The 23513-nt window shown below is 36.3% G+C and overlaps 1 protein-coding gene across 1 annotated transcript; it reads right to left on the reverse strand.

Annotated features, from left to right (window-relative positions):
- Window positions 1-6991: 6991 nt before the first annotated feature.
- On the reverse strand, window positions 6992-7543 carry LOC119992772 (secreted RxLR effector protein 161-like). The gene is made up of 2 exons (XM_038839564.1): window positions 7314-7543; window positions 6992-7184 (listed from the first exon to the last, which is right to left on the reverse strand). Exons 1-2 carry the CDS (start codon window positions 7541-7543, stop codon window positions 6992-6994), a joined length of 423 nt encoding a protein of 140 aa, XP_038695492.1.
- Window positions 7544-23513: the final 15970 nt, after the last annotated feature.

Here is a 23513-nt window from a genome sequence, read left to right on the forward strand (position 1 = left end):
CCAAATTTCTTTTCTAGTTGACATAGTTTGTTCCATCCAACTTATGGTCTTTCAGTATAACAAATAATGGGTTGAATGAAGGCATTTTGAAAAATTGAAAAATGACATATTCAGAAATTAATTTATGGCATACATGATTCAAATTATCTAAAATTGCACCCATAATCAATCATATAATTCGTTAACAATCAAAACACTTTAGCACGAAATTTCCTATCTCGATGGGAGAATAAATTCCATGCAATTTAGTCCACATCAAATTTCATTCTCTAGACAACACACTGTGTCAAATGAAAATTTAATTAGTTAACTTGCTTTGGTCCTATAAATAATGGTATTGATTTCAATGGGAAATATTTCCATAATATATAGTTAAGTGCATAACCATCACTTGATCATAATCTCACCATCTTCATAAAATTTATTCCGATGGGAAAATAATTTTATAATAAATGAATACCCATTATGACTATCAAGAAAACTAATAATCCGAGATATCTGTAATCGAAAATTTTCGATAGGGAGGAAGGTCTAAGCCAACACATATTTTCAATTACATCTCCATTAAATTTTCTTACCAATAATCCAAACTTAAACAATATTTCCGTAATTCGAAAACTCTTGGAATAGAGATATCTTAAAAAATGCATTGACCATAATTTACGCATTTTGGTATCACCACCCAAAATCGAGATTCGTTACGGATTTTCTCCATGAAGTGAAACCGTTATAGCAGCACCATAGGTTTTCAATTTAACGATTAACAAATTTAGCAACTACGTCGTTCCCAGGAAAGAGGGGGCTTTCCGAAAAGTGGCGCACAATTAAGTAACCTCAATCCTCGATAGAACTTTCTAGACATTGCATTGTTAAATCATAAATTAGAATACTTAAATGCATGGGTCGGATTGCACACTTTGGTTCTGAAAAGAATCTTAAGTTAAAAAATAGATTTTCCCAAAGTAATACCGTAGTCACATTTAATATCTCAACTTTCTGAATTTTATCATTACATATTTTTCTTTGAACCAGTGATGGAGATTGTAGGGTGATGCATAACCCTTTTCCCACTTAATATTTTATTTTCAGGTGATTAGTATTTTAATTTTCATGTTTAGGTAAGATCCATAAATAAATAGGAATCCTAATCTAGCATGACATTTAAATACAATCATACATGCAATTAAAATAGGAGGCATGGTTAAAATAGGAAACCAAATCAATCAAGAGTCCTAGCTATCAGGGTCTTCAATCAAGTCGGAATCTCTACTCGATTAGGAATCTCTGTTTGGAAATTGGTCAAAAACACTGCTGCCCGGACTGGCCAAACTGCCCCAAACCCGCTGCCCAATCTGCCCCCTACCGCCCACATCTATCCAACAGCTTCCGACAGTGACCGCTGGAGTCGACTTCCAGATGTGCTGCAACTACTGCTAGCAATTGCTGCCTGCACTGGCAGTAGCCATTAGCTGCTGTCGGCAGCGGCCAGCAAGGCTGGCGGTGTCCTCCATCTTTTCGTTTCTTCATCTGTTTTTACAAAAAATCCTAGTCTCCTTCAAATCAGAGTTCACAATCTAAAAATTCGATATAAAAATTCATACTCCTTAATTCAGAGTGAACAATTCTAAAATCATAATTAAAAAAAAAAAACTAGACCATGATAGCCAGAATTTCAGTTTGCAAAAACAAGTTAGCAATAACACAGAAAAACATAGATTATGCTAACAAATTAAATTTGATAAAATTTTATTTTGTTTAGCATCGATTATGTATCTATGACCTGCTCCGATACCAATTGTTAGAAACATGCAACTAGCGGAAGCGTAGAAGGACCTCATAGACATAAACGATAGCTAGACGGGTTTCAAAAATTTCTTATCAATTTTAATCACCATAACATACACCATATATTAAAATAGGAAACCAAATCAATCAAGAGTCCTAGCTATCAGGGTCTTCAATCAAGCCGGAATCTCTACTCGATTAGGAATCTCTGTTTGGAAATTGGTCAAAAACACTGCTGCCCGGACTGGCCAAACTGCCCCAAACCCGCTGCCCAATCTGCCCCCTACCGCCCACATCTATCCAACAGCTTCCGACAGTGACCGCTGGAGTCGACTTCCAGATGTGCTGCAACTATTGCTAGCAATTGCTGCCTGCACTGGCAGTAGCCATTAGCTGCTGTCGGCAGCGGCCAGCAAGGCTGGCGGTGTCCTCCATCTTTTCGTTTCTTCATCTGTTTTTACAAAAAATCCTAGTCTCCTTCAAATCAGAGTTCACAATCTAAAAATTCGATATAAAAATTCATACTCCTTAATTCAGAGTGAACAATTCTAAAATCATAATTAAAAAAAAAAAACTAGACCATGATAGCCAGAATTTCAGTTTGCAAAAACAAGTTAGCAATAACACAGAAAAACATAGATTATGCTAACAAATTAAATTTGATAAAATTTTATTTTGTTTAGCATCGATTATGTATCTATGACCTGCTCCGATACCAATTGTTAGAAACATGCAACTAGCGGAAGCGTAGAAGGACCTCATAGACATAAACGATAGCTAGACGGGTTTCAAAAATTTCTTATCAATTTTAATCACCATAACATACACCATATATTAATTAATTGCAAGTAGATTATTTACCTTGAGATCTTTGTGAATTGATCTCTAATAATGAAGAACGAAGGATGGAGTAAGCTAGTTTGATACTAAGCTCAAACCTGCGGATCTTCCACCGTATGCACCAATTCCCAAACTTTGATTGAGAAGGTGGTCTCTTTACTCCAAGAACCTGAAGAACACAAACCAAAACTAGTAGAAAGATTAGAGAGTAGATAGGCCAATTGGTGTCTTAAAAACTTGTGTTCACAAAACACACAATATGTGTGTATTTATAGGGTCGGCCACACCTACGGTTTTCTCCCTAGGTGGGACGGCCCCTAAGCCTCTCCTTCTCCTAATTCTGGTCCGTTTTGGTTTTTCTGTATCTTCTAGTATTGGGCTTCTGTGCTATAGTGGGGACCAACTAGGAAAAATAAAACATGGGCTTCTTATGAATTTAATTATCAGCCCAAACCTATGGACATCATTATAATTCATAATATATTCCACTAAAATATTATAATTGCACTCCCCGTTTTATCTCAAATTAAATCTAAGCCTTTCGTTATACTTGTCCATAAAATTCCTCACGTTAAGTTACAGATACCCGTCAACTAAATATGTCACTGACATATAATATTTAATTGACATCTTTAAATATTTCCTTGAGCTTACCGCTTAACTTATTTGAATGTGTCGGATTAATTAAAATCCACCTGTAGGGTTTTGACACAATCTCAAATCCTATAAGCATTGTCAAGAGAGTATCATCAATCCATAATTGGACGTGAATTTTATTAACAGATTATTTTCCATCATACATCTAATGCGGTGACCCAACTTGTAATGCCTCGACCCGGAATGCGTTACTTTTAGTACCATCTTAATCAAACCACTAATTAATTCAATCATCATACCACCAAAAATTTTGACAGCACCTTCCCGTATTACGGAAGATGCCAACCTGGAGTAAATGTGCAGCAATATCACAAATATATTCACAACCTAGGCAGGGCCTTAGGTCATCTAACAATTCATATCATAAATAAGTTCTCAAATCTAAGCAGGGCCTCAGGCCACCTAATAAATTATATCATTAATAAATTCTCAAATCTAAGCAAAACCTCAGGTCACCTAACAATCACATATAAATTCTCCACACACAATAACATATATAATCAAACAACCAACGCAAGGAGCAATCCTACATGCATAATCAATCGCCAGGACACGAAGTCCACAAACCCGGTCTGGGAGTCCCAATCACACAAAGCACCCTCCCAACTGTCCATCCAACCATCGAATTGAGGTATCACACAACATGTCTCAACCAAGAAAACAAGTATGACAAAATACTAATAACATAATCAAATTCTAGATCTATCTAGTCTTATTACTCTCCAAGGGCCTATCCATGTCACGCATGCTCCTCCTGATCCGCAACCCTGGTACCAGAACTAGACTCACCTATGAGGAGGGAGTAAGGAAAGGAAAGGGTAAGCGAAAGGCCAGTTGGGAATAATAACGAATGAATAATCAATAATAAGGCTGAAATATTATAGAAAAGCACAAATGTAACAATATGATAAATAACATCATGTACACCCAAACACAAGTAGATAACAACAACATACGGGATCCTAACTTGGTCCACCGACATCCCTATACTCATCGGGACCCTGTACAGCCCAACGGCATCACCACATGGTGCCTCAAGTACATATGAAATCCTGACTTGGCCCACCGGTGTTCCCATACTCATAGGAACCCTGAACAGCCCACCGACATTCCACATTTCACATTAATCAAACCTAGGAGATGTACGGGTCAATACCCGATATCTACCGTGCAACTACAATACATATCCAACATGGTTATGCAATGAAGCATACATATATACTACTACATGATGCATGTCAAGAATAATTTATCCTCAATAAAAGACTAAAAATGTCGGGTATGCAATATACTCTAGTTATACAACAAAGTAATCATAGTGGCGTTGTTTTCCCTTAGGGACGATTAGACGAGAACGAAATCATAATGAGCCATGGGAAAAGATAAACGTTTTTAATAGAATGACATATTCAAAGAGAATAGCAAAGGGGTGAAGTTTTCCTACCTCACACTCCAAAAATTTGTTATGTAAACCAATACTCAATCTTGAATTCTCTGGCCTCAAATCAACCTATTATTCGGTAAGCCCATCCTCCAATCAATATACAACAACTTTAATTTCATATACCTAACACAAATTAACCCAACAACTCAAGAAACCATTACCTTTTCTTACCCAAGACTTTCCAAGTTCTTATGTTGATACTGGTATGACTTATGCAAAGTGAAGTGAGGAAAAACTCGTGTATTATTGCATATAAAAGTGGCTATATATATAGCCTTACAATAACAGAAAGCTAGAATAATGCACCCAACTGACATCGTGGAACCATAACCAAAAGAACAGGTCAAGTCCCTAAACAATAGGGATTATTTAACTGAAACAAAGACTAAGTCTACCACAACATTCCCTCCCTTAAATTGATATCAAATTAGTTTATGCCTGGATCTTGACAAACTCCCATCAATGCTCGTAGCTTCTCAAAAACATCTAGCTTTAACAGCTTAGTCAAAAGATCTGCAAGCCGTTCTTGAGTTCGACAATAATCTAATTTGACTACCCCATCTCGAGTGAGATCTCTAAGAAAATGGAAACGAACGTCAATATGTTTGCTTCGACCATGCATAACCGGATTGCGAGAGAGCTTGATTGTTGAGCTGTTATCACAATAAATCACGGTAGTCTTACTTTGAGCTTGGTCAAGCTGCTCCATCACCTTTCGTAGTATAGTGGTGAGTATTCCCGCCTGTCACGCGGGTGACCCGGGTTCGATCCCCGGCAACGGCGCCAAAAACTTAACCGACACCAAAGTGTGTGTGTACTTACCCCAAGTGTAGGGTATCGTCAAGTAATAAACCGGTAAGTCCGGTATCGATCCACGAGGAAGCAATACAAATTTGAAGTGAATGATATGCAAATGACTAGCTAACACTAATAAACGCAATGAATATCAAATAAAAGCGAGTAAATGAAATGGGCCGAATGACTCGGTAGCATGAGCGATTCTGTAATAAGCACGAATTGGATTTAAGACAATTAATTAAAAACCTAGTCTCTAATCCGTCCTGGTGGCTACTCGGTTCTCATACTCAAGGTATCATTGCAAACACACACAACCATACACAATGCATTATGTGATACTATCAATCATGCATATGCAAAGAGAATTGGGATATAAGACTTCAATTCATACATGTAGGCCATCGGGTCTCTTAATCTACGATGAACGCAAAGGGATAAGCACCTAATATTATGGATTAATGTTCCCCCTTGGGGCTCGGTTTGGCTAACACTCTAGCTTCACACTCAAAGATCAATTAACCATAACTCTCCCATGCACATTCCTAAATTAACCCAAAACCCCATCATCAATACACATAATTAATAGCTATGCAATGGAAAACTCAATTAATTAAGGAAATCATGCGATGGGTTTAACAATTCTCAATCAAACATATTAGATGCAATCCCTAGACTAGACAATCCAAGAATACAATCAAATATGTCATTCTCATATATCCATTCACACAACTATCACGGAATTAAAAGAGAAAAATCGAAGCTACGATTCTTTGAGCATACCTTGAGTAATCGAAACCTTGCACCCACCGTTGGAGACTAGAAACTAAAAAGGGAACTTAGCCACTCATTATAATGAGAATAAATATCAATTTTATAGATGAAAATCAATGTTTACAATCAAGATCACAAGAACTAAGTAAAACCCTAGAGAGAGAAAGAGAGAGAAAAACTATGGAGGCTAGATGTTGGAGAATGAATGAATTCAGAAAGAAAACCAAATCTTAGGGTTTTCCCCTCTTTTTACAATAGAAAATACCTAACTACCCTTATAAAATCGTTCCTCATTGGTTACATACATGATTTACCCCAAATGCCCTTGAAATTTTGGTGCAGAAAATGACAGATCCGCGGTAGGTGTCTGGACGGCTTCGGAAGGTGTCCGGACACCTGAGCTTCATTGAGTCTTCGTTATAGGCTCTGTCTCATTTTTCAAAGTAAGTGTCCGGACACCTAATGTGGGTGTCCAGACAGTAAGTGTCCGGACACCTTGGGAGGTGTCCCGACACCTCACAGCAAAAAGTGCCCAAAAAGTGCTCAAACTTGCCCGAACAAGGTCCGATTTCTACAAAACCAAGGGGAAACATTTGTAAGTGCAAAACTAAGCTAAAATGCAATCAAATACATTAGCTAAGTGTTAGAACATCCTAATTAAAGGACATTGGAACCTCAAAATAGAGGTCCAATCACCTAACATGCGCAAGAAGCTGCTGCAACAAATTCTACTTCCGTAGTGGACAACGTGACAACAAGTTGCTTGTGAGAGGACCAAGACACAGCCCCTGAACTTAATAAATACAGAAAACTTGAAGTGCTTTTGCGATCTTCAACATCTCCTGCATAATCACTGTCAGAATATCCCACAAGCTGGAGGTTCCCTCCCCTGTGATAAAACACCAAATGCAAGGGGGCCCTTGATATATCTTAAAACATATTTAGCAGCTTGGAGGTGAAGTGTAGTAGGATAAGCCATGTACCAACTAAGGAGACCAATTAAAAACATCAGATCCACCTGGTGGAGGTTAAATACATCAAGCTGCCCACTAGTTGTTTATAGAAAGTATCATCCACTAGCTCTCCCATCAGATCTTTCATTAACTTTGTGCCTGGAACAATGGGATTGTGTATTGAATTGCAGTCAGCCATTTGAAACCTCTCTAAGACTTCACGAGCATACTTTTGTTGATAGAGAAAAATTCCATTGTCCTGCTGCAATACTTCTAAACCAAGAAAATACCTCATCTATCCCAAATCACTCATATCAAATTCTTGCATCATTGAGTGTTTAAAAGAAGTGAACAAAGATTCATCATTCCCGATAAAAATAAGATCATCCACATAGAGACACACAATCAAAATCTTACCGGCAGAGGAGTGCTTGAGAAACAAAGTGGGTTCATAAGGACATTTCGTGAAGCCTTCATTCACAAAATATGCTTCGATTTGGCTGTACCAAGCTCAGGGAGCTTGCTTCAATCCATACAACGCCTTTCGAAGTCTATACACTTTGTGTTCAGCTCCCTTGATCTCATATCTAAGTGGTTGTTCAACGTATACTTCCTCATTGAGATCTCCATGAAGAAACGCTGATTTAACATCTAATTGATACAACGGCCATGCCTCTTGAGCCGCAATAGCAAGGATAAGTCGAATAGTATCTAAACAGGCTACAGGAGCAAAGACTTCTAAATAGTCAACACCATGTTGCTGATTGTATCCCTTTACGACGAGACGAGCCTTATACTTATCGACTTCACCATGTTCGTTGAGTTTAGTCTTGTATACCCACTTAACTCCAACTGTTTTTCCACTTTTGGGTAAGTCAATCAATTCCCAGGTATTATTTTTACGAATTGCAGCAATTTCAGAGTCCATAGCTAAGCGCCATTTGCTGCTATGTACTACATCAGAAAAAGTTAGAGGTTCCTCATTAACAAACATAGCAAAGTTACCATGATTTTTAGCGTCAGAGAACTCTTCACCACTCTCATAGTCACGCATCCAGATTGGTGGTTGTCGAATGCTTTTTTCTGGTAGATCAGAGGATTGGGCTTGGGCTGTATCATCATTAACTTTCTAAACTGAATTTTCACCACTGTTATGTTGTCCTACATCATTATCAATAGGAGTTGGACCATGAGCTGCTTCAATAACCAGGTCTCCAGATGTAGGAGTTATTGGCTGAACATCATGATTGTGATCAAGAGAATCGGTGTCTAGTAGATCACCCCAATCCAGAGAAATATCAACAGTATCATCATGTATAGTTGTCCAAGGCCAACATTCATCTTCATTAAGAACATCACGGCTTATCAAAATTATGTTTGACAGAGGATCGTATAGGCGATATGCTTTGGATTCTTCACTAACTCTCAGTAGTACACACTTCAAGCTCTTGTCATCCAATTTTCTACATTTGTTGTCAGGAACATGAACATAGGAGAGACATCCAAACACCCGAAAATGATCAACCGAAGGTTTAGTACCACTCCAAGCCTCCTCGGGTGTTTTATTACGCACGGTAAGTGTTGGACTTCGATTCAAGATGTGTACTGCCAATTAACCACCTCTGGCAAGAAGGCTTTTGGAATTTGTTTGCAAGCCAGCATACTATGAACCATGTTCATGATCGTGCGGTTCTTTCGCTCAGCCACTCCATTTTGTTGAAGAGTGTAAGTCACGGTAAATTATCGTTGAATCGTATTAGTTTGGCAAAAAATAGTGAATTCTTGGGACTTAAATTCACCGCCCCTATCTGTGCGAAAACCATGAATGCAAGTATCCATTGCTTTTTCCACCTTTGCTTTAAAAAGCTTGAAAAACTCAGATGCCTTTGATTTTTCTGCCAAGAAAACACCTGGATTTTGCGACTTAAATCATCAATAAATGTCAAGAGATACCTTTTGTTACCGTTAGAAGTAGCGGATATAGGCCCACAGATATCGGCATGAACAAGCTGGAGAATCTGAGATGTTCTCCATGTTCTTTTTTGAGGAAAAGGACTTCTGTGTTGTTTGCCCATCATGCAATATTCACAAAATAAACTGAAACTATTCAACTGGGGCAGACTGTGAACCATCTGTTTGGTGTGAAGTGTTTTGAGTCCATCAAGACTCAAGTGACCGTAACGACAATGCCAAAGGTGGTCTGGATATTGAGAGAGAGTTTGAAAACAATGTTGTATCGGCGGTTTGATAGTAGCTAGGAGAATGAACATCCGATTGAGTGACATAGTAGTTTCGATAACAGTAGTGATAGTTGGCCCAATTTTTGGTGACCCAATGTAGCCCAAGTCTATATGGCATGTTGACTCATCATATGACATGGCAAATTTGAAATTTGATTTTTTTGACAAAAATATCCCCATTTATTTAAGACTACACGTTAACATACATCATTGTTTTTTTTCTCTCCCTTAAACAAGATTTCAAAATATTTTAACTCTCAAAATAAATTTTATATTTAGAAAAAAATTACATATTTGGAATCGGTGCATAAAGTTCTTTCCAACAAGATCCATTGTTGATAGATTTTACCGGGTCATTCTTAATTCCATTATTTTTTTCCAATGGAATTACAGAAACAACAGATTCAATATTGAAAAACAATGAATTCTGAATAGTGTTTTTAAAAAATAATGGAATCTGGACAAAGGAATGAATTCTGAATTGTGCTTTAAAAAATGATGGATCATGGACTGTACTTTCAAAAAAAAAATTATGGAATAAAATAATGGAATTGAAGTTTCAATTCTGAACAATTGTGTTTTATGCATTCATGAAGAAATTCTAGGGTTTAGGATAACAATATAGAATATAGAATTGACCTTTTTGAGATTCAATTCCATTAAAATGAGATATTAAAAGATATTTGTAGTTGGTTAAAATAATGGAGTTGAGATTAAAACACTGAACCATAATGATTTATTCATCCATGAAGTGATTTAATTATTTTTTAAAACAATAAATTATATACAAACTGAGACCAAATTCGTTATTCCATTGATTTTATCAATGGAAAAACCCAATTTCATTAATTTAAATCAATGGCATTGCCCTATTCCATTGATTTAATAAATGGAATAACTGCAAAAGAGGCTAACTAGAAACTACAAAAGATCAAACAATACGTACACAAGAATCGAATTGAATCCTACTCAAGCTCCACAATAAAATCCTCACGTAGCAATTACATTCATCAAAATCCAAGATAAGGAAATAAACAATTAAAAGCATGTGTACCAAGTAATGAACTTCAATATTAAACTGCTGGACCACAGATAGGAAAGTTATGGTTCTTTCCTCTTTACTAGAGCAGAAAGTGCTATGCCCACCTGATCTCTATGCCCGGACACCACTTCCATAGACCAGACCTCAACCCACGATCATCAACTCCTTCATCCTAACCCACGATCGTCTTATTCCAACCCATGACTCCTCCTTCTCGTCGAGCGTCCGTTGAAAGGGAACGGACCACCTAGATCTCGTCGTCGTTGTGGACCAACATAGACTAAGCGTTGTTCTTCTGATGGAGAGAGAAAAAGAGAGAGAAAGAGAGAAGGATATGAGAGAGAGAGTGAATGTGTGGGGACCGAAGGGTTTAATAAGAGAGAGAGAAATTTTTGAATTTAAAATTTTTTACACCTTGACAATGACATAGACATGCCACTTAGACGCCATGTAGATTTGGGCTGGGTTGGGTTACCACGTATGTTGGGCTCTATATCATTTTCGTTTCGATAATGAGCTTCTATCTGGATGGTAAACTTTGCATTTGTTGTGTTGAATTAAGATTGCCAGGCCCTTTTCCTACAATTGACCAATACTCAAAAGATTGTTGCATAAATCAGGCACATAGAATACCTTTATGATAACTTGAGTAATATTATTTACAATCATATGGATTTGGCCTTTGCCTATCACACGAAGACTGGAATTGTCCCAACTTGACCGACTTGCGAAATGTCTCATCCAAGTGTGAAAATAACTCCCTCCGTCCATACATATGATTGTTGCATCCAGAATCTAGGAACCATGCAATCTCATCAGCTGTTTTGTCTACATCAGCATAAGCATCTCTTCTCTGGTTTCAGCAAAGTGAGCTTTTGTCTCCCTCCCATCATTGACTTCCTTATCTTTCTTAGGACACTCATGCTGAAAATGGCCAAGATCATGACAGTAATAACATTCAACAAGAGCTTTATTCATACCGTGTCGACCATAACCCCTTCCTCTTCCATGTGTGGCACTTCGACCATATCTAGGACCATAAAAATTAGTCGCATGAGATCAACACCCTCTGCTACAGCAGGAACTCCATTTTCCACAATCTGCCAATACTTTTTGGAGTGAAGGAAATTCTCCATCAGCATGCTCCAATGATCATAATGGCCATCAAAATGGGGAATGGTAGGCTGAACAAAATCGTTCTCGGTGGTCATTTTGAGCTGCGACTGTAAAATGTTTAGAGTTTCTCCGGCTCCAATACCAAATGTTGATACTGGTATGACTTATGCAAAGTGAAGTGAGGAAAAACTCGTGTATTATTGCATATAAAAGTGGCTATATATATAGCCTCACAATAACAGAAAGCTAGAATAATGCACCCCACTGACATCGTGGAACCATAAGCAAAAGAGCAAGTCAAGTCTCTATACAATAGGGATTATTTAACTGAAACAAAGACTAAGTCTACCACAACATCTTGAACTTCACCTATTCAAGCTTGCTACTCCAATCAAAAATAGAATCTAAAAACACAATCATAAACAAGTCTAAATCAACCTATTAAATCACTAATTCCATCTAATTCGAAGATTATTCCCCAAACCCACAAAACCCATAAAACCCTAGAATCCAAAATGCCCCAATCTCTAAATACTAGGTTTTAGATTTAGGAAACTTACCAAGGTTGTAGAAACAAGTAAAAGGAAGGGATTCAAGCTTCCTTTAGGCCTCAAATGATGTCGCAATTTGTGGATTTGAGTTTGGGTTCAAACCTTGAATGATTAGGACAAAGAGAGGAATTTAAGAATATGTAAGCAAGAGAGAGAAGTCGTGAATCCAACTTGAAACAACTTGAAAGTGAAGAACCTTACCTTGGTTGATGATCTTGGGTGATGGAAATGAGTGATTTTGAAAGAAAATGAGGTTAGGGTCCGTTTAGATCGGGTTATTTTTGAGAGAAATCGCGAAATGAGTGTTTTTAAAACAAGTCACGTGTGTAGATTTTAGGGAGGTGTCCGGACACCTCTATGGTCGTCCGGAAACCTATGCCTGAGACAGTCTCTATTTCAATTTCCTCTATGGCTGTCCAGACAATTACACCTGTAGCCAACAATTTTAGTTTTAAAACCACTCGTACACCCCCAAATCACTCGATATTAATTTCTAATGATTTTAAATATATGTATATATATATATATACACTCAACACATGTTGGTCCTACCTAATTTCTAAAAGAAAAAGAAGTTCGGGGGATTACACAACTCACTTGGTGTTTGTTGGCATGTACAAAAAAGACCTCACCCTTTAGTAAATCAAAGTCTCGTACATTAAATGCACATGTACTAATAATCTTTAATAAATTAAGAATATGAACAATTGTATAATGTTTGTGTGAATGTACAATTTTCCATATAGTCAGACTGGAAAATTGACTCACACATAGTCTTGATCAATACACTTTGAGTGCACTGGTATACAAAATTTAAAGCTTTGCCGCTCTCCGTAACCAAGATAGGTATACTGAAATACTATATCACAGTCAAGCCGACGGTTTGTCCAATTCTGTCTTAGCTGTGATCGCTTACTTATATTCCCTAGAAACTTATGAATTGATCTTTCGTGTGCAAGCTTAGACTCTACACACCAATTCATATACCATACAGAATAAAAGACACTGATACCAATATGTCTTTTCTCATTTTAAATGCTAAATATATTTTATTCAAATAAATAAATAAGTTTGAATATTATATAAAATAATGACCTTTATCATACTATTCCTATCAGACTCACCATCACTAGGATAGAAGGGAGAGTTAAGAGATGTGAGTTACAAAAATACCCCTATTGAAATTGAAATGATTGAAAAAAATTTATGGATAATTTTGGAAATAATAAACAAATTTTTTTCTTACCTCACAAACTTTCAAATTGTGGTGTCACAAAATATAGAGTTACAGAATTAAGTGAGGGGAAATTTCCTTCCTCCTTAACCATACTTAACTCTCCCTCCTACAATCCAAGTAAGGTGAAGTTATTCTTCCCTCCTTAACCCTCCTCGCTTACTCTCTAAAATATCAATTCAAACAAGCCCTAAATGTTCAAGTCCTAATTGCGGTTCAAGAGTATCTTAAAGGCTGTTTTGTTAAATGACTTGAGCCTGAGTTTGAAGAAGCCTACTTCTTAAGTACTAGGACCTACGTATGAAGAGTATATTTTATATATTAAGGAAGTATATAATATTGATGATGTCCAAAATAGGTCTACCCTATTAGACGAATCAACCAAGTCAGACTGAGCTGGAATAACTAATTTCTCCTTTGTCAGTACGTGATCTCTTCCTTCCTGCATAAGAAGCGAACGTAAGTTTCGGTAGGGCCCCGAGGGTGTACTCAGGAGGATGGCTCGTTGCTTCGAGCGTTGCCTCTTGCTCAGTAAGTATTTTAGAGTGCATGAGTTAGAGAGCATACCTGAGGGCAGAGGTTTCCCTTTTATATGAGTTTGAAGTGTTTGAGTTGTAGTAGGAGTCAGACTCTCTCTCGTTGGTTTTCCAGAGGGTTTCTAGGATGGTAAATTCCATCCGTATCCCTATCTAAAGGGGAGTAGGACTCTCTTGAGAATTGGCGTCCTATGAGGACTCTTTCTCCGGCTGAACCTTGTATATCTTCGCTTCTGTAGTACGGTTACCGAAGTACCCCCTTCTGTTATATACCAAGACGAGGTCTTCGGTTCATACACTGAAGTGTGCCCTTTGATTCTTCTACCACCCAGGCCTAGCTGGCACTTGTTCTGCCACATGGACTTCCCCACTTATTAGGGCTATTTTGGGAATATCAAATATAATTATGACTTCAATACAAAGTCCAATATACTTAGGTCAGAGTTGTGCCTAGTTTTTTTTTCTGTATTTCTCTTTTCCTGTGCTTCTCCTTAGGACGCGGTTTGGATTATCTATTTTATATGGAATCTTCATTGGGTTCACCTGTTGGTCTGTAGAGGAAAGATTGACGGGGCATGCAGTATGAAAAAAACCTTCACACCCTTCAACAACAGAATCATAAATTCCTTCTTTAATTAGATTTGATTTAAAAATGTGAAGTCTCAATTTTGCTCCTTCAAGTTTTAGCAAGTGCTCCGTAATTTCATATAGCCTTATATAATGCTTTGACGTTCCCCCCATTAAGGGCCACATGAGGCCTAGACTTTTGATATTGCTCAAATCCATACATTATCACATGAGGTGTGTTTGAAGCCCATAATTTTAGGGGTCAAGTAAAATTGGACATACTACATCATTTCAATAGCTATAAACCTTGGTCAGTTTTGTTAAACCAAAATCACAATTAAAGGAAGCCCACATTATAGTTGGAATTATTCCAACACACACAACATTCCCTTACCATTTCCCATCAAGACCTTCAACGAGCTAGGTTTGGGCTTCTATCTTTTCACGAGCTGAGTTTGATCTCTACTTTTTGAGGCCCTATCAAGCTTGGGACTCTTAGGAAAACAACAGGTTGAGCCTAAAGACTATCAAAGCGCGGCTCAGCCCGGCTCGGCTCGAGTTCATCCCTACCTCTCATTGAGTTTGTGGAGTCAAAATAATAATTCCATAAAAAAAAATCAAAATGATAATTAATTACGTGATTTGTTATGCTAATGCATTGGTCCTTTGCTTTCATTGTGTAGTATTTGGGACCGCAGGCATGAATGACATTTTCAAAGCATCAAATAATAAATATATGGATGAGATATACAATTTAATCTTCTGTCCTTTACAAAAGAAAAGAAGTATACATCTAGGAAAATACAAGCGACCTAAACAAGTGAAATGGCTAATATGATGCACAAAATATTTGAAGGTTCGAACATTTTAGAGATCAAATCGAGGCTCAAAGTTTGCACATCGGAGCTTTGTTTTGACATCAATGTGTTATATGTCAGTATGTTTGGATAACCATAACTCACTCGTTTGAGCTCTCATCAAGACTCAAAGTTTGTGCATCGAAGTTGTGTTTCTGACGTCAGAGTGTTCAACGTTAGTATGTACGGAAAGCCATAACTCATCGTTTGAGACACAATTGAGACGATTTTTAAAGCATTCGAGAAAAGACTCTAAGATCCAAAGAATTGCGTCTAATATATTTTTGAAGATTCAAATGTTTTAGATGTCAAATCAAGACTCAAAGTTTGCGCATCGGAATATGACTCGTGTAGACATAAATTTGTCTGCATTATCTAGTGTGGTTTTATTATGGTTAGTATATATTAAAATTTATCTACACTAAATTTACATGGCAGATAAATTATAGACATTGTAGATAAATTATATGCTTTGCTAATAAATAGTTTTTATGCACTACAGATAAAGTATATACTATACAGATGAATTACATGCTCTATAGAAAAATAATTTTATGCACTGCAGATAAATTATATACACTATAGATAAATTATATGCGCTGTAAATAAATAATTCAATGCACTGCATATAAATTATATACATTTAGATAAATTATATGCAATGCAGATAAATTCATTTACACTAAATATATATGTGGGACTTTTCAACTTAAAATATATTGTTGAGTGATGTTTGAAAAAGTTTCTCACGTTGATTTACAATATTTTTTTTAAAATCCTTCATGTACTTTGAGAAAGAAATCGTTTTAAAGTTTCATTCAAGAAAATAAAAGTATCAAAACTGATGATGCCATGCATAGATAAATGAGGAAGAAGCCCCAATGAATACTCTATAATGTTTTTTAAATGAAGAAGGGTACTCAAGTAATTCAATGAGTTTTATCCTTATTAATAAATTTGTTTGGTTGTTCTTTTTTTTTTGTGTTCTTATTAGAATATATTTTTTCAATTGTGTCCTTATTGGTAATTGTCCCTTATTTTTAGAAGTTGTCCGAACAGAATTTGATAGTTGTTCGTACAGCAGGTCCAGATCAACTAGTATAAGTTTTTTTATAGGGACTCTCTTTGTTTTGGGGTTTCTTTTAGGGTTTTTAGCGAGACAAAAATCATAGTGAAAAGAGAGCTTGTGAGGTCAATCTTGAATGAACAAGAGTGTCATTTCTTGTGAGATTCTTTAGAGGTGTTGATCAAGGTTTGGTTGAGCAAACTTGGATGTTGTTCAAGAGGCTCGGTTTTCTTCGTCTAGTGGAATATTCTGTGGACGTAGGTTTGATAAAGCCAAACCACGTAAATCTCAGGTGCTGCTCTTCTCTACTTGCTTATTTACTTCCTTGTGTGATTGGTTATTGTTTGTTTGTTATGCCTCTGGCATCCTTGACCTAATTACAAAATACAGAGATGGAAAATGCAAGAAGGAATGAAGAAGAAAGACTGGTTTTCATTCAATATCGTACCCATACAATTGTAACTAATTAGTTTATATAATAACTAATTAACCGACTTAACAACCAAAACCAATGAAACCATCATACGTGGCCAACCACTCTTGTTAACAAACTTAATGACAAAGCCTAAAACGCACCGTGTTTAGTAATATGAAATAGGTTCATAACAACTACCCTCCCCTTAGCCAAAACCTTGTCCACAAGGTTACAACTCCAAGTTAAAACCGAAAATCTAGGTACTTGGCTACAAAATCAGCATAATCTTATGTTACAATTGGTGATACTTCCAGTGAACTAGTAACTGTGTCCCTGCAACATCTCCGTTCTTGTAAATTCTTCTTTTCAGGACAGCATGTGGAAGTTGATCATGAACCAAGCTTGCATCAGATACTGTAGGCAATGTAGTGCTAGGTACTACTGCTGGTCCAATATGTCGTTTAAGACAGCTGATATGGAACACAAGATGAACCTTGGAATTACTAGGAAGTTGAAGTTTATAAGCAACTGAGCCAATTCTCTCCAAACTTCTATATGGACCATAGAACTTAGGAAGGAATTTGTGGAATTTATGAGCTGCTAGAGATGGCAACTGATATGGAGTAAGTTTCAAGTAAACTAGGTCCCCCACATTATACACCCTCTCAGTTCCATGGTTATCAACCTAAGACTTCATTCTCTCCTGAGCCAATTGTAACTTGAGTTTCAATGCTGCCAACAACTTATCTCTTTCAAGCAAAGTTGTTTCCACCATATCCAATTTAGCAGTCCCTATCTCATAAGAAATGACAGTAGGAGGAGCATAACCATACACTAATTCAAAAGGAGTAGACTTGGCAACAGTATGGTAAGTTGCGTTATAACTCCACTCTGCCAAAGGAAGCCACTGCAACCACTGTTTGGGATTATGACTGGTAAACCACCTTAAGTAAGTCTCCAAGCACCTATTAACAACTTCAGTCTGACCATCACTCTAAGGATGATAGCTAGAACTCATGCAAAGCTTCAACTAGAACTCATGCAAAGCTTCAACTCATGCAAAGCTTCGACCCCTGCAATTTGAAAAATTCTTTTCAGAATAGACTTAATAAGATAGCATCACTGTCACTGACTATTGAGGAATGTTTGCCATGTAGTTTGAAGATATTTTCTATAAACAGTTGAGCTACTGTGGCAGCAGTGTAAGGGTGTGCCAAAGCAATAAAGTGACTGTACTTGAAAAGTCTATCAACCACTACCATGATCACTGACTTTCCTTTACAATTAGGTAGAGAGACTATAAAGTCCATACTGATATCCTTCCACACTCTCTTTGGTATTGGCAGGGGCTATAGTAAGCCTGGTGGGGCAATGGTTCCATATTTCTGTTGTTGGCAAACAACACATTCAGCAATCAAAACTTTAATGTCTTTCTTCATTCCTTGCCAATAAAAACTTTTCTTAATCCTGTGATAAGTTCTAAGAACTCTAGTATGACCACCAGTTGGTATTGAATGGAATTCATCAAAAAATTTCCTCCTCCAAGCTGAATCAGGACTCAGAACTATTCCGCCTTTATATTTCAAGAAGCCATTATCCACTGAATATTTTGACAAAGAATTATCAGCAGCACTTAATTCCTGTCTCTTACTAGAAATCCAATCATCTTTTTCTAAATCCCTTCTCAACTCATCAAGCTACCCAAAATATGGATAAGAAATATGAGAACAATTAATGCCAACATTATTGGTGGACTAGTCATCAAATTGTAGTGGTGTTGAAACTCTTGAAAGTGCATTAGCTACCAAATTTTCCTTGCCATGCTTGTACTGGATTTCATAGTCAAATCCCAGTAGCTTAGATACCCACTTTTGCTGAAATGGTGAACTGGCCCTCTTATGCAAGAAATGTTTCAGACTTTGGTGATCAATTTTGATAATAAAGTGCCCTCCATGTAAGTAATTGTGCCACTTCTTGATAGCATGAACAATTGCTATGAGCTCCTTTTCATATGTAGACAATCCCTGGTTTCTAGGACCCAAGGTTTGGCTAGCGAATGCTATTGGTCTCCCTTTATGCTAAAGTACTGCCCCCAATACCAATATCAGAAGCATCACATTCCAATTCAAACATAACTAAAAAATATGGTAATGCTAGGACTTGAGGTGATACCATAATGCTTTTAAGTTTTTCAAAGGCTGTTGTAGATGAAGCTGTCCAAGTAAAACCATTCTTCCTTGTTAATTGATATAAAGGATGACAAATTTTTCCTTACCCTGGAATAAATTTCCTATAATATCCAATTAATCCCAAGAATCCCCTCAACTCCTTCACATTTTTAGGGAGAGGCCAATCTAAAATAGTCTGTATCTTAGAAAGATCGAAAGCCACCCCATCCTGATACACTATATGACCCAAATACTCCACTTGATACTGTCCAAATGCACACTTTTGTTTTTTAACCAACAACTGATGGTGTAGCAGTTTATCAAAAACATTTCTCAGGTGTTGTAAATGTCCTTGCCAGCTGGAACTATAGACCACAATATCATCGAAGAAAACTAGTACAAATTTCCTAAGAAACTCTCTGAAAATATCGTTCATTAACCCTTGAAATGTTGTTGGAGCATTAGTCAATCCAAATGGCATAACAAGGAATTCATAATGTCCAGAATGAGTTCTAAAAGCAATTTTTCTACATCATTCTCATGCATCCTGATTTGATGGTATCCAACCCTCAAATCCAATTTAGAAAAATATTTAGCCCCATGTAACTCATCAAGTAGATCATCGATCAAAGGAATTGGATATTTATCTTTAATAGTCAGCTGATTAAGATCCCTATAGTCCATGCACATTCTCCAAGTGCCCTCTTTCTTTTTTACCAATAGGACTGGGGATGAAAATGGACTGTGGCTAGGCCTAATAAAACCAGCCTACAACAGTTCCTGGACAACTTTCTCTATTTCTGACTTTTGCAATGGTCCATATTGGTATGGCCTTTTACTTGGTGACTTGGCACCCTCTATCAATAGAATTCTATGGTCATGATCTTTGACAGGAGGTAGGGATGTAAGAGATTGGAAGACTACATCATAATGTTGCAACAAAGTCTACAATTCCTCTCTTTGTTCATCAGACAGATTACTGTCATAATCATGCTCTACAACCTCCTGAGAATACAATATCAATCCCAGACTAGTATCATGCAGCTGTTTCTCTATCTGATGTAAAGAAGCTTCTTGAATCAAAGGAACAGTAGAAACCTCACTTTCCAATAGGTATGTTGTATTATACTTAGTGAATTGCATGGATAAATTCTTGAAATCCCAAAGAATAGGACTGACTGTAGATAGCCATTGAACTCCTAAAACAACATCACACCCTCATAAAGGCAAAACCAAAAGATTGGAGTGAACAAATATTCTCCTAATGTCATTTAAACATTACTACAACAGCCCATACCTTTCACTCTTCCACCATCTGCAATCATCACTTCATATTCCCTAGTTTTGTCACATTGCCACCCTAGCTGCTTTAACAATCCTGAATCCACAAATTTATGTGTACTTTCAGAGTCTATTAATACCACAACAGAGTGATTTCTAAGTAATCCCTTAATTTCATTGTCTTCATAGCTGGATTACCCATAATACCATAAAAAAAAGCACAGCTACTAAGAGATAACTATTTATACTCAACCTCTTGCACTTCTTTAGTGATAACATCAAGTGGTTCATCATTATCTTCGTCAAAATTAATCTCTAATAGCAGTAGTTGCTTCCTATCACATGTATGACCCCTCGCAAACTTTTCATCACAGTAAAAACAAAGACCTTTTTGTCTTCTATCCTCAACCACCTCTGGATAAATCTTCCTAATAAGCATATCCCCACTAGGCAGCTTTTTAATAGGAGGAATTACTGATTGTTTAAAACCTTGTACTGATGACGCTGGCATCACACCATTAGACACAGCAGGAGAACCCTTAGGAATAGGTTTGGCTACACCAGTTCTTAAATGATTTAACTTGTTATCAATCTGAACTGCTATTGCAATTGCCTCATGCACAATATCAGGTTTTAACAACTTCACATCATAACACAGTTCATGCTTTAAGCCTCCTAGAAAACAACTCAACTATAGCTTCGGACCTATACCAGTATTTCTATTAGCCAGTTTGCGAAATTCACTAATATAAGTGCTTAGAGTACTGATGTGATATTTAAGACCTGCTAAAAATATCGTGATTCCAAACCCAAATTATACTCGCAAGTGCATGAATCAATTGTAGTATAGAAGTGGCAAATAAGAGTGTCCTATCCACAAGGACTGAATATTAAATATCTGCAATTCCAACTCTTCGTAATTATCAGTGGAAACAAAATGAATAAGAATTAACACAAATATACAAACACTAGAGATCCGATTTCATCAACTCTATTTGTATTTAAATTATTTAGTCAACAATTATCATTTCATTCATGCATGGCAAAGATCAAGTCCCCTAATTTATGTAATAGCCATGGGCATCTGACTTACCACGTCTATTCTAAATTGCAACCATCCATGGGTATATGGATTGGCTAGGACAATCAAGAACGCATTAGGACCAATGATAACTTATGTAGCGATCACAAATATCCTAACATATGGCATTTATGTCTAAGTAACTCCGGTGTTAACTACAAGAAGTTGGTCTCAAATTGGACATGGGCATATGCCTCAATTTGCATCATGATAATCAACCCTAGATGGTAGCTAAACATCATGATTTAATTATTAATAAAGAATAGCTAATTAACACTTAACATAGCATAAATAAACTAACAATTAATCAAACCAAATTTATTTAGATACAATAGAGCGGATCCATCATCACCCTAGTAAGAAGATTAGTTCCTCATACTAGGTTTACACAACCAGCAATTAATCTCACGAAATTCTTGAAAGAATATGTGAGAGAATTGCTATAAAAGAAAAAATAAAACTCAAGAACTCACTCTCTGATTTTATCTCTCACTATTTGATTTTTCTTCTCCTCTTGCTCTTTGTTTCTCCAGAAAAATCTTCCTCCTCGAATTGTCTCGGTGCCTCAATTTATAGTAGTGAAAATCCACTGATGAGATGGAGAATACTGATGATAGTCTTCACATGATTCCTTTCAGTGCCGTATTTTGAAGACTTTTGGATGAAAGTTGAGCTGCAATATTAATGCATACATGAAAACCAAATCAATAGATCATTTATTGATGTCAGACAATTACATACATATACATACATATATATATATATATATATAACACTATTACGTGGACTTTTGGTACCCAATGTATACATATATATATATATATATATGCATCTATGTATCTATGTATGTACACACAACTATATATATATGGACTTTCGGTACATATGCAGATGGTAATAAATGATGTGAGGTAAACATATATACATATGTATATATATTTATCTACATGATAGGATGATTAAATGAAATGGTGATATGTAAATAAACAGATGATGCAAGTGGTTTATTTTACACTTAGTATGATGACACATGGTTGAACAGAATTAGGCTTCATATGATATGTTTATGGAATAAGACATGAATTGAAAAATGGGTCATAAGTTTTTGGGCCTAAAAATATAGAAATAAATATAAGGTGATTAAAAACGATATTTGTACTTTAATTATGTAATAATCACTTCAAGCCCTAATTGTATGACAAATGTCCATGATAAATTATTAATTAAAGTGTACATTTGAACATTTATCACAACCCCCAACCAGCTTATTGCTAGTCCCTAATAATTCAAGCTTTCAGAAAATTCATGCCATAGATGTAAATAATCCAATTATCTCGTTAGTTTGAATATATTCAAGAATCCACCAACCACTATCACTAGAACAAATAATTCTCACTAAATCTCATACCACTCATTCTATCTTAGCGTGAGGTGAAGTGTGTAGCGAATTTAGCATAAATATGTGGCTTTAATTTAATCTTAACACAAACACTGTAATATCATAATAATCATCAGACTCAATGAATAATTAATATCAAGGGATTTTATTTATTGACTCTCTTTTCATTTCCTTTTTTTTTAATAATTTATTATATATGTCTTTTAATGTGACCTGTGCAATGCTCTGTCTTATTAAGCTTTCTAATTGACCCTTGTAACAAACGTTCAACCAATGACTCCCAATCCAGTTGGCTTAGAGCATTAGGTGTAAAGACACCCCAACGGGTTTAATAACTCGAGTCAAAAAGGCTACAAAACTTCGCTTGTCACATAGGTTGATGTTTTGATTTTTCTACTTTTTTACGCGAACACTCACTGCTTATTGTGGCAAGAGGCTCAGTTACTCAGCAGAGAAACTCATAGACACTCATGTTATTTATAATTACTCTTTTTTTTAATATGAATATATACATGTATCCCAAGATATTAATATTCAAAGAATTCCAAATCAACTCAAGAAAATCACAATATTCATAATTAATCTCAAATATCATACCCCACAAATACGTAATTTTGTGCAATTAATCCAATTATTAAATAGAATAGGTGAGACAAAACTAAAGTCAGAAAAATCCACAAGTGATTATGGGTTTTCAACTCAAATTATTATC

This window comes from Tripterygium wilfordii, chromosome 23 (genome assembly GCF_013401445.1).
Source record: "Tripterygium wilfordii isolate XIE 37 chromosome 23, ASM1340144v1, whole genome shotgun sequence".
Lineage (NCBI taxonomy): Eukaryota > Viridiplantae > Streptophyta > Magnoliopsida > Celastrales > Celastraceae > Tripterygium > Tripterygium wilfordii.